Source organism: Salvelinus fontinalis, unplaced genomic scaffold (assembly GCF_029448725.1).
Source record: "Salvelinus fontinalis isolate EN_2023a unplaced genomic scaffold, ASM2944872v1 scaffold_1208, whole genome shotgun sequence".
Taxonomy (NCBI): Eukaryota; Metazoa; Chordata; class Actinopteri; order Salmoniformes; family Salmonidae; genus Salvelinus; species Salvelinus fontinalis.
This window is the reverse complement of record NW_026601417.1, coordinates 36,427-52,669: the sequence shown is the minus strand read 5'-3', so window position 1 is coordinate 52,669 and position 16,243 is coordinate 36,427. Positions and strand designations below refer to the sequence as shown.

Genomic DNA, 16,243 nt, shown 5'->3' with positions numbered 1-16,243 from the left:
ATTCAAATGATCAACTCATTATCAAGCTTCAAGTGGTATTTATGTATTCATTTGTGATGCTATCCTTGATATGATCCTGTTATTGTCACATGCTACACATGCACATATGTGTGCCCATGCATCTATCAATCCAATGTTATCATGATTTGTTATCAGGGATATTATACTTTAGTAATCCACAATGACCTGGTGATGTAACAGTCTAATAATTACATTGTCTTCCATATTGCTACAGATACCTTGTAACTGGAGATTCCTTCAAAACGATTGCCTACAGTTACCGTGTAGGGCACTGCAAGGTTGGGTGACCAGGGTCATCTGGGACTGCCTCCTGGAGGAATTCAGATGTGTGAAGGCTACCTGTGTCCTGCGTAACTTCATGAGGATGGACACGCGGACCAGGAGGGGATCTGCAGATCGCCGCCGTGTCCCAGAGGAGGAGTCTGCTGCTCTGCAGGATGTTTCAAGGATGGGGTCCAACAACGCAGCAAGAGAGGCAATCCGTGTTCGGGAGATCTTCACCTCCTACTTCTTCAAAGAGGGTGCTGTTCCCTGGCAACACCATAGACTACACTATGCACAACCAAAGGCTCTTTTAAGAGGGTGCTGTTCCCTGGCAACACCATAGACTACACTATGCACAACCAAAGGCTCTTTTAAGAGCCATTCACATTGCAATAAGAGTATTCTTCCATTTACTTAGCAATGTCAACTGCAGTTATTCAATTCACAGTTTCTCTCCCTTTAACTGTGGCTCCTTCCACCTTCAACGAATAGGCAAGAGGGCCAACCATAGAGAATAGTAAGACACTTCCTTATTTCTATAACTACGCTATATTGTTTGTCCTCGTTCGTCCGTTCATGTTTTTCAGCATAAAGTACTCTGCAGCCACTTAGTGTGGTGTGGACACCAGGTGAGGCCACACACAGATTCCTGTTGAACACTGTGGCTTTACCTACCTTATTTTCTCAATAACAGTCTCTCTCCTTCACTTCATCCCTCTCTCCCCTTCTCCCTAAATCCTCTAGGTTATATCATCTGTGTCGGTGAACCCCTCCTGCATCTGAACTGGCTACATAGAGGGCACAGCATGGTCAGAGGTGAGAGGTCACTTGTTCAGGACAACAGGAAGTATTATAAAGAGATGCTTTACATTGAAATACAGATAGATGCAGTAGTCCCAGAGTTAATGATCCCAGGTCAGTTTTTATTATACAGGAAGTATTATTAAAGAGATGCTTTACATTGAAATACAGATAGATGCAGTAGTCCCAGAGTTAATGATCCCAGGACAGTTTATATTATACAGGAAGTATTATTAAAGAGATGCTTTACATTGAAATACAGATAGATGCAGTAGTCCCAGAGTTAATGATCCCAGGTCAGTTTATATTATACAGGAAGTATTATTAAAGAGATGCTTTACATTGAAATACAGATAGATGCAGTAGTCCCAGAGTTAATGATCCCAGGTCAGTTTATATTATACAAGAAGTATTATTAAAGAGATGCTTTACATTGAAATACAGAGAGATGCAGTAGTCCCAGAGTTAATGATCCCAGGTCAGTTTATATTATACAAGAAGTATTATTAAAGAGATGCTTTACATTGAAATACAGAGAGATGCAGTAGTCCCAGAGTTAATGATCCAAGGTCAGTTTTGCATTTCACCTCCTGATTGATGACTAACAATGTTAGAATAAAAAATAAAAACACCAGGCTTAAACATGCTCTCTCTCTCCACCTGTCTCTCGTCTGCAGATATGTTTTGATGTGAGAGGATGCCAACCCCCAGTCCCATCATCGCCACCTCACCTGCTTTGAAGATAACCTTTGGGAAGACTAGAGACACTGTTATGTAATTGTGATGAACTGAGAGAATATTTATGTAGCACTGTGATTCATTAATCATGTGCTGCCTTCCCTGCTCCTATGTGCTTACCTCTTTCCCTTTCTGTCTTTTACACCTCTCCCACCACCACCTCTTTCTTCCTCTGTTTTTATAATTCACAACAGATGTGCATTGAAGGACAGATTGAACTTGTATTTATAACACTTGGATAATGAGCTTTTCAATAAAGCGTTTCACATTCTCTACTGGTTGAAATGAAGTGTAATGTGATGAAATACTCCACCTATCCTGTGTTTATCAGATCAATGCAGATGAAGGGCATTAGATGTTGAGATGAACCGGTGTTGGAGTATTTACATGATGCATAGGAAGTGTAGTGTTCTGTTTTTAACATTATATTTCATTATATTTCTGTATATATGAATTAACTAGTTAAATCCTGTTTCTAGTCTATTAGTTACAATGTGTAACCATTGATGTCCCAGGACCAAGATTGGTAAACACTGTTGAATTGTAATACATACATGCAGACACAGCGTCATTCAAAGACTGGAATTTGATACTCCTGGTATTGGATATGACTGAAAAATAATCTCAAAGACATTCATACCTAAACTGCACCTTTATTTGCCATGGTAGAGTACATGATCAGTGAATATATTAAATGTACAGGCTACAATGTGGGGATCTCATGCATGGTAATAACTACATGTAAATACGACTTGCATCCTTGGCACAACATGATATTATAATCTACTCAATCCATAGGCTTCATTAATGTCATTCAGGCTGTTTTGAAGTTGATACAACTGGCTATGATAGCTGAGGTTCATAGCTAGGTTCTGAACTAATATGTATACCAAACGTTTGGGTCCATACACAGATCGGCTAGATAGCTAGCTACACATCCATGGGCATACAGGGATTTTAATCATCCACTGCACAATAAGCAAGAACATAGCTAGCTACGTAATTTCATCTATCTGCATGGTAAATATCAGCAAGGAAAGCTTACAAAATTGTACATTAAATTTGCAGTAAATTCTTCAGCTAGCTAGATTCTTTACATCCACTGTTTTCCAAAACGACAGTCTGGTTTGCTGGTTGTTTCAGGAGTCCCTAAAACAACCAGAATTACAATTTCATACTCATGTCACAACACCCATAAAGCTAGCCAGCTAGCTGGCTAATGTTAGCTAGTCAGCTAGCTGGCTAATGTTAGCTAGTCAGCTAGCTGGTTAATGTTAGCTAGTCAGCTAGTTGGCTAATGTTAGCTAGTCAGCTAGCTGGCTAATGTTAGCTAGTCTGCTAGCTTGCTAAATCACGATTTTTGGAAATGAACTTTATGATAAAAAAATGCATAATCGTTTGTCTCTACATTAACTAACATTCCTGTCAACTGTGCATGTTTTTGCATGATTCGTTTTGACGTTATAATCCCTTACATTTGCTTCCATCTTAGTACTGTTGTCCACCATCTTTGATCCAGTTCAGTTTTGTGTAGGAGTACCCCTCTCTCCTAGTATTTCTGTCCACCATCTTTGATCCAGTTCAGTTCTGTGTAGTGGTACCCCTCTCTCGAACTATTTCTTTCAGCCATCTTTGCTGAAGAAAGTCTAACAATCACTAGTGCAGCAGCCTCCCCCGGTCCTAGTGCCGCCCCAGTAAGAAGTTTAAGATGCGATGGAATGGTTGACGAAAAAAATAAATCACAGAAAAAATATATAGACTGATATTGATTTATTCAGGGGGGGCTAATTAATATTTTAGTTCTAGCGACGTCTCTAGTTCCTACCCTTTAACTTTTTGTCTGAAAATTAAATATACATTTTACTCAACTACCCAATCCAGTCAGCAGTGTGGGAATTTAAGGCGACGCTGCTACTGTGACGTATAATCTAGTGGACGGAACGCTTCTTTCAACAGCAGCAACAGACAGTCAGACACCTCGGTAGCTTGCTGGACACAATAGCCGAACCAATAAAGCTCTTTAGATGCTTTCGTTTTTTTATTAGCCACTGTGTTTTAAAACCACTTCTGTCGTCTAGTTAGTTATCCGATTTAATTTAATATTTACGGTGTTGTTATTAGTCAGCTGGCGGACTGGTTAAGTTAGCATTAGCCTAGCTAGCTAACATCCCGACCATGCGGTCACTAAGCTACTCTTCTCCTGCTAAAGATAATATCTGCTGGATGGAGAAAGAAGCTCTGATCTTTCTGGTGAAAGAGGAGAAGGGAGAGGAGGATGTCACAGTAAAACAAGAAGTAGAGGGTGAGGCTGTTACAGTGAAAGAAGAAGAGAAAGACGTTTCAGTGAAAGAAGAGGAAGAGAAAGGGGAGGATGCCGTATTTGGAGTGAAAGAGGAGGAAGGGGAGATGACTGTCACATCGAAAAAGGAGGACGAGGAGGAAACTGGGTGTCTGAGGCCGGTTTCCCAAACGCATCTTAAGGCATCCAACGATGAAATTAGCCATAAGATGGTTTTGAGAAACAGCGTCCTGATTAATACTAGTAAGTACTGTCTTAAATACCAAACTCGGCAGTTGTTGAACTGATGTGTGGCGTTAAAGGGGAAATCTGCAATTGCTACATCAATTTTTGGACTTTTAAATTATTTATATATAGCCATTGATTCTTGAAGAATATAACACATGCCTCATGAGCTTAGTTCAACTGTTGTACCCCATCAGAACCCCAAATAAGCTTTTTCTACTCTAATGTTTAGAAACAATGTAAACCAACATATCGCCTCAACATGGTTAAAACTATAATGTTGATATCATGGATGGTCTGTCTATGAATTTGAAAGTAGTTACATTTCTCTTATTACCAAAACAGTGGTGGAACGATTTTTTAAACCGCAACAAAATGGCTGCTCAGAAACTTGGTTTGGTAAACAGCTGGGGGATGGGGGCTGGAGAAATGTAACCACACTCAAATTCATAGAGAAAGCCATTGTAGCAACCTTCAGGCTATCCCCTGAATTCACTACACTATGAATACAAAGACTGGCCATCCATGAGGTCAAAATTATTGTTTTAAACATAATTCTAGGATATATAGTGTATATTCTAGAATTCATCCATGATGTCATAGTGATAGTTTAACCAGGTTTCTAGGCTATATATTATATTCTAGAATTCATCCATGATGTCATAATGATAGTTTAACCAGGTTTCTAGGCTATATATTATATTCTAGAATTCATCCATGATGTCATAATGATAGTTTAACCAGGTTTCTAGGCTATATAGTATATTCTAGAATTACCAGTGTAGATTTCCTGTGGGGGTGAAATTATTAGAGCTGTTGATAAGTCATTGTATAATATTCAGCAATTTTTTTCATGCCCTTACTTTAAAGGCAAGACATATACCTAGATGTAATTACATTCATGAATTGGTTTGAAACCTTTGTTTTAAACCCTTCTCAAAGTTGTTGCTTTAAGTTGTTTGATGCTCTAAGCATGCTGTTTGATTAAATAATTACAGATACACAAGTTACTCGAGGGAGCCAGTCATCAATATAACCGAGAAAAACTCTTCCCTCCCACTGTTGCTGGACTTTGTAAATACTGTCGTTATGCTCCTGAAGTTTTCAGTAATTAACTACACCAGCGGTCGTCAAACTTTTCCATTTAGAGACAATGTATCTGACCATTTCTACCGATCTGCGTGCCAGTTATGATTTTCATATGCACATTTTTGTGGAACAGTTTCATTTAATTTGTAATAGTATCTCAAAATCATTGTCTGTGATTAATCTACATTCTATCTAAATCTAAATGAAAATTATACAAATCTAAAAGTAACTTTTATTGCCAACTATGTAAAAAAAATAGCCGACATAAAAAATAAAAACATTGCATTCTGCAGATAGAAAATATCCTGATAAAAATAAATATCCTAGAAATCACATTGGCTGCTCATGGCCTGTCTACAACAAACTTGAAACATTGTATCAACTATCAACTTGGTCCCCCGAAACTTGTGATGGCAAGCTTGCGACATTGTCTAAAATATTCTGGGCCCTCAGTTTCCCGCGCCAGTGAGTTTGGGACAGACACAGCTGTAGGCTATTTGTGCAAAAGATAAGAAGTAATCAGGTATTTTATTACATTTCCACTGGATCAGAGAATTAAATTTTTTCCTTTCATGCCGAGTGGAAATATTTTACGAAAATACTTGAGGAACTATTGTCGTATGCAATTGATTTTGATTAGACTTTGTTTACTTGCTGTTTGAGGCGAAGAAAAAAAATACTTTGAGAAGCTCCACAGCTCATTAGTGGTGGTGCGTTAAGACAATGAGAAATACTATCAGACATCCTCAAATGGGCACATTTATAGGCCTACATTTGCACACAGGCCAGGTAGACTAGTCCTACTTCTATATGCGTAGTTAGGTGTGCGTCCTTACTCAACATTGACAGGAGTGTTTCAAACAAAAGACAATGAATAAATTGACTAAACTGACGCATCTTGCGGGGTCAGGTCTGGGTGATCTGACAGGGGCTGTTTAATTTAGTATCCGTTTGGGTCGGTTGGGGAATGATTGTATTTTCCCATGGTATGTTTTACTGAAGTTGACTGACTGAAAGGGAGTGTAACTTTATGACTGGATTTGGGCTAAACTTTGAACATTGAGATATTAAAGACATGATAGATCAGACGCAGAGTATATAAAGGAGTGAGATCTGTAGAAAGACAGAGTGGCTGTGGAATGTGCTTGGTGGACGGGAGGAGATCACAGGATTGCTATAGGGGAAGTGGATGGACATCTGTGGATTAGGCGAAGGAAGGGTTGAGGTCAGGTCAGATCCCCTGAAGGGAGTAATAAGGGTTTAGTATCCTGTTACCCTCTTCCTGTCGACACAGAAGATGTAAGGATTGGAGAGGAGGATTGTCCAAAGTGGGGTATATATACTTGTGATGGTGAGAACATGTTGTCTGAATTACAGCTCTAACGACCCTTTGGGATGAATTAAACTTGGTTAACCTCTCTTGTGTATGTGGGACGCTAGCGTCCCAACTCGACCACAGCCATTGAAATAGCAGGACGCCAAATTCAAAACAACAAAAATCTCATAATTCAAATTTCTCAAACATACAAGTATTATACACCATTTTAAAGAAACACTTCTCGTTATTCCAACCACAGTGTCCGATTTCAAAAAGGCTTTTCGACGAAAGCACACCATTAGATTATGCTAGGACAGTGCCAGGACAAGAAAAACCACACAGCCATTTTACAAGCAAGGAGAGGCGTCACAAAAAACAGAAATACAGCTAAAATGAATCACTAACCTTTGACGATCTGCTTCAGATGACACTCCCAGGACTCAATGTTACACATGTATGTTTTGTTCGATAAAGTTCATATTTATATCCAAAAGCCTCAGTTTAAATTGGTGCGTTATGTTCAGAAATACTTTGCCTCCAAAACTCTCCTGTGAAATTCCAGAGAGCCACATCAAATGACAGAAATACTCATCATAAACGTTGATAAAAGATATAAGTGTTTTACATGGAATTAAATATAAACTTGTTCTTAATGCATCCGCTGTGTCAGATTTCAAAAAAGCGTCGAAAGCACATTGTTCAATATTCTGAGTACAGCGCTCAGAGACAAAGCAAGCCATACAGTTACCAGCCATGTTGTGGAATCAACAAAAGTCAGAAACAGCGTTATAAATCTTCACTTACCTTTGCTGATCTTCGGTGGAATGCACTCGAAAGACTCTCAGTTCCACAAGAAATGTTAGTTTTGTGCGATAAAGTCCATATTTATGTCCAAAATCCTCCGTTTTGTTCAGGTGTTCCCTTCACTATTCCAAATGCACCAGGCACGCTCAGAACATCAATACGAAAAGTCAAAAAAGTACCATCAAAGTTCGTAGAAACATGTCAAACGTTGTTTACAATCAATCTTTAGGATATTTTTATCAAAAATCTTCAATAATAATCCAACCGGACAATTGCGTATTACAGAAGAATTACAGAAGAAAAAGAAAGTAAGGCGAGCATCACGGGAATGCGCGAGAGTGCACCAATGTTCTTCAGGAAGCCCCCTCGTCAAACAGCTCTTATGCTCTCATTTTCCACAATGGAAGCCTCAAACAACATTTTAAAGACTGTTGACATCTGCTGGAAGGCGTGGGAAGTGACCCCATAGACACAGTATATTAGTAAGTCATTAAATTGAAAAACTACAACCCTCAATCTCCAACTTCCTGGTTGGATTTCCTCAGGTTTTTGCCTGCCATATGAGTTCTGTTATACTCACAGACATTATTTTAACAGTTTTGGAAACCGTAGAGTGTTTTATATCAAAATCTACATGTTATATGCATATCCTAGCTTCTGCGCCTGAGTAACAGGCAGTTTACTTTTTGCACGCTTTTAATCCTCTTCGAAGGGGTTGACACTCTAGACCCAAACTATTACAGACCTATATCCATCCTGCCCTGCCGTTCTAAAGTCTTTGAAAGTCAAGTTAATTATCAAACAGATCACTGACCATTTTGAATCCTACCGTACCTTCTCCGCTGTGCAATCCAGTTTCCGAGCTGGTCACGGGTGCACCTCAGCCACGCTCAAGGTACTAAAGGATATCATAACAGCCATCGATAAAAGACAGTACTGTGTAGCCGTCTTCATCAACCTGGCCAAGGCTTTCGACTTTGTCAATCACCGTATTCTTATCGGCAGACTCAACAGCCTTCGTTTCTCAAAATGACTGACTCACCTGGTTCACCAAATAACAAACTAACAAACCTCCAAATGAACTTCAATGCCATACCTGGTTCACCAACTACTTATCAAACAAGAGTTCAGGATGTCAAATCGGAGGGCCTGTTGTCCGGACCTCTGGCAGTCTCTATGGAGGTACCACAGGGTTCAATTCTCGGACCGACTCTTTTCTCTGTATATACCAATGATGTTGCTCTTGCTGCGGGTGAATCCTTGATCCACCTCTATGCAGACGACACCATTCTGTATACATCTGGCCCTTCTTTGGACACTGTGTTAACAAACCTCCAAACGAGCTTCAATGCCATACAACACTCCTTCCGTGACCTCCAACTGCTCTTAAACGCTAGTAAAACTAAATGTATGCTCTTTAACCAACCGCTGCCCGTAACCGCCCGTCCAGTATCACTACTCTGGACGGTTCTGACTTAGAATATATGGACAACTATAAATACCTAGGTGTCTGGCTAGACTGTAAACTCTCCTTCCAGACTAATATTAAGCATTTCCAATCCAAAATTACATCTAGAATCGCCTTCCTATTCCGCAGCAAAAGCCTCCGTCACTCACGCTGCCAAACATACCCTTGTAAAACTGACTAACCTACCGATCCTTGACTTCAGCGATGTCATTTTCAAAATAGCCTCCAACACTCTACTCAGCGACCTGGATGCAGTCTATCACAGTACCATCCGTTTTGTCACCAAAGCCCCATATACCACCCACCACTGCGACCTGTATGCTCTCGTCGGCTGGCCCTCACTACATATTCGTCGCCAAACCCACTGGCTCCAGGTCATCTATAAGTCTTTGCTAGGCCGCCTTCACTCAGCTCACTGGTCACCATAGCAACACTCACCCATAGCACGTGCTCCAGGAGTTATATCTCACTGGTCATCCCCAAAACCAACACCTCTTTGGCCGCCTTTCCTTCCACTTGTCTGCTGCCAATGACTGGAACGAATTGCAAAAATCGCTGAAGTTGGAGACTTAAATCTCCCTCTCTAACTTTAAGTATCAGCTATCTGAGCAGCTTACCGATCGCTGCGGCTGTACACAGTCCATCTGTAAATAGCCCATCCAACTGCCTACCTCATCCCCATGTTTTTATTTACTTTTTTGCTCTTTTGCACACCAGTATTTCTACTTGCACATCATCATCTGCACATCTATCACTCCAGTGTTAATTTGCTAAATTGTAATTACTTCACTTTTATGGCCTATTTATTGCCTTACCTCCTTTCTCCATTTGCACACACTGTATATAGATTTTTCTATTGTGTTATTGACTGTACTTTTGTTTATCCCACGTGTAACTCTGTTGTTTTTTTGTCGGTCTGCTTTGCTATATATATGAGAAATATACAAATAAAATCTTTACTTTATTGACAACACCCAAATGGATACTGTCATTAACGTGGTTCTTCAATAATTACTTATAAATCTTCAAACATATTAAACTGGACATTCAAACAAGCCTTACAATTATAATCCAAAGTAGTGTGAAATGTACTCATAATCAACCTGGAAATAGAGGTTACTCCCCGGAGTTTTCCCCCATTCACATTCAGAATACATTGTGAAAAACTAAAAGCTTTGCTCACCATTTTTGCTCCAGGCAGATATACTACATCCATAACTTGTGGTTTCCTCATTAGCAGATATACTACATCCATTACTATCGGTTTCCTCATTAGCAGGGAGGTGTTTCTGCAATCAAATTGTGTGCGCATCGCCCTTGTGCCGCAATTTTATTAAACACAGAAAAGGGCCTATATTGGAGACCAAAAGTCGTCTGGCACACTGCTTAGTTTCAACAACATGAATAACTTATTTCTAGTCTACAATCATCGATGTTACTACTAAAATATGACTATTCTTGCTCATTTTAAGACAATTGTCAAATAATTTTAACATTCATTACAGACGTCAAAAACATCATGGCTACGCTGTTGGCATCACCTTTTACAGTGGATTTCCACTGTTGTGGGCCTTTAATCATCTGACTTTGTTGTTCACACAGGAGAGATACGGGACTATCGTGGATCCTTTGGGGAGCCTCAACAACCTCATGATGCTGACGAGGCAGAGAAGAGTCTCTCCAGATCAGAACACCTCAATAAACACCTGCAGAGATCCACAGGGAATAGAACTCACTGCTGCTCTGACTGTGGGAAGAGATTCACCTCATCAGGCATTAAAATTCATCAGAGAACACACACAGGAGAGAAATCTTATAGCTGTGATCAATGTGGGAAGAGTTTTAGTCAATCTGGAGATCTGACAATACACCAGAGAACACACACAGGAGATAAACCTTATAGCTGTGTTCAATGTGGGAAGAGTTTTGGTAGATCTAGCTATCTGACAGTACACCAGAGAATACACACAGGAGAGAAATCTTATAGCTGTGATCAATGTGGGAAGAGTTTTAGTCAATCTGGAGATCTGACCATACACCAGAGAACACACACAGGAGAGAAACCTTATAGCTGTGTTCAATGTGGGAAGAGTTTTGGTAGATCTAGCTATCTGACAGTACACCAGAGAATACACACAGGAGAGAAATCTTATAGCTGTGTTCAATGTGGGAAGAGTTTTGGTAGATCTAGCTATCTGACAGTACACCAGAGAATACACACAGGAGAGAAATCTTATAGCTGTGGTCAATGTGGGAAGAGTTTTACTACATCTAGCAGTCTGACTACACACCAGAGAACACACACAGGAGAGAAACCTTATAGCTGTGATCAATGTGGGAAGAGTTTTGTTACATCTAGAAATCTGACTTTACACCAGAGAACACACACAGGAGAGAAACCTTATAGCTGTGTTAAATGTGGGAAGAGTTTTGGTAGATCTAGCTATCTGACAGTACACCAGAGAATACACACAGGAGAGAAACCTTATAGCTGTGATGAATGTGGGAAGAGTTTTACTACTTCTGCCTATCTGACAGTGCACCAGAGAACACACACAGGAGAGAAACCGTATAGCTGTGATGAATGTGGGAAGAGTTTTACTACATCTGGCTCTCTGACTTTACACCAGAGAACACACACAGGAGAGAAACCTTATAGCTGTAATCAATGTGTGAAGAGTTTTGTTACATCTGGGCAGCTGAATGTACACCAGAGAAAACACACATAATAGAAATCTTATAGCTGTGATCAATATGGGAAGAGTTTTACTCAGTCAAACAACACCAGAGAATACACACAGGAGAGAAACCTCTTAGCTGTGACCAGAGGTAATCTGATAAAAGATCTCTGACTAAACATCAGAAAATACATGAAGCAGTTGTTTCATGATATCAATGAATTAATGTCACAATGTAGAATGTTTTAACATTGTAGTAGGAGTATTTTAATGATGTCACAATGTAGAATGTTTTAACATTGTAGTAGGAGTATTTTAATGATGTCACAATGTAGAACCCTAAACGTTTGTCCCCTGTTCTATTGATTTCAACATGATATGGATATTAGCCTCAGGGGGAAAATCCAGGCTCTGAATTGGAAGAGTACTATTTATGTGATTTAGTAAGGACACATTATTCCCAGATTCTGTGTGGTTTTTGAGCTGTTAGTTTTAGCAGGACGTGCAACCTCATCTCCCTCCTGTCACATAAATGATTTTAGCATGATATCGATTAGTTATGACAAATTAGTGTTGCGTTCCTTTGTTTAGCGACCCCTACATTTAAATGCATTCCAACATCACGTACAACCGGATTTCCCCCCTAATTGATATCAGTGATTTATTGCTACTTGTCAAAACAACTTTTCTGGAAATATGATTATTGTGGCAGATGTTTGTGTAAATAGCACATGTTATGTTTAGGTTTTCAATTTATCCCAAACTGTTTCTGCATATTGGTTATTGATTTGGACACGTTAAAACTGTGTTTTGACATTGAGGCTATCCCACCTAGCACAGTGTAATTGAAAAGTTGTTGAAAATAAGACTATGCAATCAAATATTTTTTTTTACATTTTTTATTATACCATGCCTTACCATTAAGTGAATTTTTTGACAATACATATTATCAATGGGGTGTACATTTGGTTTTGGTAATTCATGTTTACAATTCATGTAACTTTTAGTAATCATAATTATTTATGCAATCAACTGACAATTTTCGGGTATAAATATATTGACATTGTTGCCCTTCTTTTAGAATAGCAGGGTTCATTCTCAGATGTGCCAACCCAAATGTACTAGAGCATGACATTGGGGACTGGGCCCCGATCCAACAACATGCCTATCGAGTGAACCCTGAAAAGAGAGAGAAGCTCTGCAGTGAGGTGGAAAGTTACTACGGATATTGCAGGAGTTTCCTCTTGAAATCAGACACGTCCGTGGTAAGGACAACTTGGTTGCTTATTGTCTCAAGAATGGGCAGTCAAAAAGATTTGTGTTTTGCCAGTGAGTTGCCATGGATCACAATTCATTTTGACTGCACGATTTTCCGTATTGGAGATGAGTTTTGTTTGGGCTCGTTCCAAGGGGACGAGAGTTCTAGAAGCTAGTGGGTTTTAGGAAGAAGAGAGTTCTAGAAGCTAATGAGTTTTAGGAAGACGAGAGTCTAGAAAGAAAAAGGAGAAAAGATACGATATTATTATACGATTGTATATTATTAATTAGAAATATGTGTTTTTTCTTGTTTTTAATTGTTGACTGCCAGTAGACACCATGTTTATATTGGTGAAGCATTTTAGTTGATTATAATGTGAAATGGAAATTGTTTTCTGTTGGTGGTGAGCAAACTTGTCCAACAAAAATATAGGATATATTTGTTGTCTTAAGGGGGAAGGTGTTACAGGCTTTGGTTTTTCCATTTATGTTTTGAGGTTGGACTCGCCCATATAGCTTGTTAGCATGTATAGCTCGTTAGCACGTCTAGCTCGTTGGCACGTAGGACGCACTGATTGGTGTCACCTCGTTAGTAAGTATGTGTTACACCTGTGCTGGCTTGTCCATCTCGTTAGTGGGAAGGTATTTCACCTGAGCTGGTCCAGGTTCTATTTAAGAGTGTCTGGGCCAGTGCTCCAGTTGTCTTGATAGATGTGGAGAGTCAACACCTTTTAGTTGCTCCACCTTTTTGGTTTGTGTCCTAGCTTTAAGTTTGGTGTGGGTTTTTCTTTTGTTTGCCTCTTCTTGGGCAGATTTAATGGGTCTCATGGTGGGTGTCTTTTATGTCCCAGTTGTTGTTACTAGTAAACTTCCAGTGGACACCCCCATAGTGTCTTTCAGAGCCCCTCCTAGAACCTGTTTAGTTGTGGTTGTTATCAGTGATTCTTTGTTAATTCCATCTTCTGTTTGAGGAAAAATGTTGGTTTTCTTGCTGGAGAACGTAACATCAAACAATGGAGTAAGACATGATATTTTGGGTTGGATATTGCAGTGAATTGTTCATATTTTAATCGATGACATTTACTTAGAATGCTCATTAGTTTTTCAGTTATTCTGTTTTTTATCCTCAATATTTCTGTTTATTTTCATTGTTTTTTCCTGTGAAGCCATTGTGTTGCATCCATGTCTGAAATGTGCTGTATAAATAAAGCTTGATTTGAACATATTGCAAAACAAATGAACCCAATGACTGACCAAATCAACAGACTCTTGCCAAAGCAACACATATCTTGGTCCATCTTAGTGTAAATTCAGTATGTCTTCCACTATGGTATGTATGTTCAGTATCACTTTTCAACCAACCCAGTCCATTTGTTGAAATCAACAATATGTTAAAGGATTCAACTTCTGAAAACTGAAACATGGATCAAACAGATCAATCCCACTTTTCCAGCCTACTGAAGGCATGGTGGAGTGGTAAACACCACTCCCGGCTCTACCAGGGGCTTGAGGTGGTCTCCCACAGCTCTGCTTATGTCATGTTCTGTGGCCTTGCCGTTCCATTTCTTGACTGCCCCTGCCACACAGAAAGAAACACATTTGTCATATTATATAAAACACTCCAAGTAATGGATATGGAGCATCTATGGCCTCAGTTACACCTGGCACCTACATGTGACTTCTGTCATCTGATCACTCCAAGCTGCATTAGGTTCAGATCTACCAGGATGGGCCTTTGACATTTAAAATGGTTACGGTAGGGGTTGCGGGTAGACCGTACACAACGCAGAACGAACCACGCTACAAACAGAAGTTGACATTTAAAATGGTTTATTAAGGGTTTAGGTAGCGTTGTCCCAAGGATCCCGGGTAGCATTGACCATTGTGCATTCTTCTGTCTCTTTTACATAGCAGGTGATGGGTTCTGACTTCTGTACTTTTAAATATGAAATATCCTTATGTGAAATTGAATGAAACAATGTTTCATATGATGTACAATATTCCATGATGTTTCTATATGATAACAATAGAGTAATATATTTAATATGCCATATACTATTTTATAGTATTTTTTTAACAGTTTCACTAATTAATTTTAATTACCTTAATCATTATGACACACCCCTCACTATTATCATTGGTTACACTAATTGCACTGTTTGTCTACATAACCTGGTTCAAGTATTCATGACATCACCCTGAGGAAGGCACAGTGATGCCGAAATGTTGGTAAATACCCATTAAATTGCTGGGAGTTTATACGTGGAGTGTGAGACTTTCTTTATTTTGATAGTTTATAGTTTATTCGCCGTTAGTCAGCACCTCCACACAAACAATTTTTCTAGGTGTGCGCCAGCTCATGATTTTTAAGGGTAGGTAACAACACATCCGCCATGCTGATCCTCAACACAGTGGCCCCTCAGGGGTGCGTGCTCAGCCCCCTCCTGTACTCCTTGTTCACTCATGACTGCATGGCCAGGCACGACTCCAACACCATCATTAAGTTTGCCAATGCCACAACAGTGATCACCAACAACGAGGAGACAGCCTATAGGGAGGAGGTCAGAGACTTGGCTGTGTGGTAACAGGACAACAACCTCTCCCTCAACGTGACCAAGACAAAGTAGGTGATTGTAGACTACAGGAAAAAGAGGACCGAGCACGCCCCCATTCTCATCGACGGGGCTGTAGTGAAGCAGGTTGAGAGCTTCAAGTTCCCTGGTGTCCACATCACTAACAAACTAATCACGGTCCAAGCACACCAAGACAATCGTGAAGACGGCACGACAAAACCTATTCCCCCTCAGGAGACTGAAAAGATTTAGCATGGGTCCTCAGATCCTCAAAAGGTTCTACAGCTGCACCATCGAGAGCATCCTGACTGGTTGCATCACTTTCTGGTATACCAACAGCTTGGCCTCCAACCACAAGGCACTACAGAGGGTAGTGCGTACAGCCCAGTACATCACTGAGGCCAAGCTTCCTGCCATCCAGGACCTCTATACCAGGCGGTGTCAGAGGAAGGGCCCCCCCACACACTCTGTTATGATCTATGCATTGTCACTTTAATAACTCTACCTACATGTACATATTACCTCGACTAACCTGGGCCCCCGCACATTGACTCTGTACCAGTACCCCCTGTATATAGTCTCCACATTGACTCTGTACCGGTACCCCCTGTATATAGTCATCCACATTGACTCTGTAACGGTACCCCCTGTATATAGTCATCCACATTGACTCTGTAACGGTACCCCCTGTATATAGTCTCCACATTG

General features: G+C 40.0%; 1 protein-coding gene and 2 long non-coding RNA genes across 3 annotated transcripts; 2 read left to right on the top strand and 1 right to left on the bottom strand.

Moving 5' to 3' along the window:
- LOC129848826 (uncharacterized) lies at window positions 1–2,099 on the top strand. Its single transcript, XR_008758573.1, has 3 exons — window positions 1–35; window positions 236–1,101; window positions 1,764–2,099. It is a non-coding gene; the product is annotated as an uncharacterized LOC129848826 (long non-coding RNA).
- Window positions 2,100–2,461: 362 nt separating this feature from the next.
- Window positions 2,462–3,507, bottom strand: LOC129848827 (uncharacterized). The gene is made up of 2 exons (XR_008758574.1): window positions 3,300–3,507; window positions 2,462–2,973 (listed from the first exon to the last, which is right to left on the bottom strand). It is a non-coding gene; the product is annotated as an uncharacterized LOC129848827 (long non-coding RNA).
- A 259-nt stretch (window positions 3,508–3,766) lies between these two features.
- On the top strand, window positions 3,767–14,187 carry LOC129848828 (zinc finger protein 883-like). The gene is made up of 2 exons (XM_055915917.1): window positions 3,767–4,366; window positions 10,630–14,187. The coding sequence occupies exons 1-2, from the start codon at window positions 4,000–4,002 to the stop codon at window positions 11,754–11,756; spliced, it is 1,494 nt and encodes a 497-aa protein (XP_055771892.1). The 5' UTR covers window positions 3,767–3,999; the 3' UTR covers window positions 11,757–14,187.
- The last annotated feature ends 2,056 nt before the right edge of the window (window positions 14,188–16,243 follow it).

Bases quoted from the DNA above. Each gene is read 5' to 3' on its own strand.
- LOC129848828 (XM_055915917.1), top strand. From the start codon at position 4,000: ATGCGGTCACTAAGCTACTCTTCTCCTGCTAAAGATAATATCTGCTGG. The intron at 4,367-10,629 runs GTAAGTACTGTC...TTGTTCACACAG, and splicing joins CAGCGTCCTGATTAATACTA to GAGAGATACGGGACTATCGT.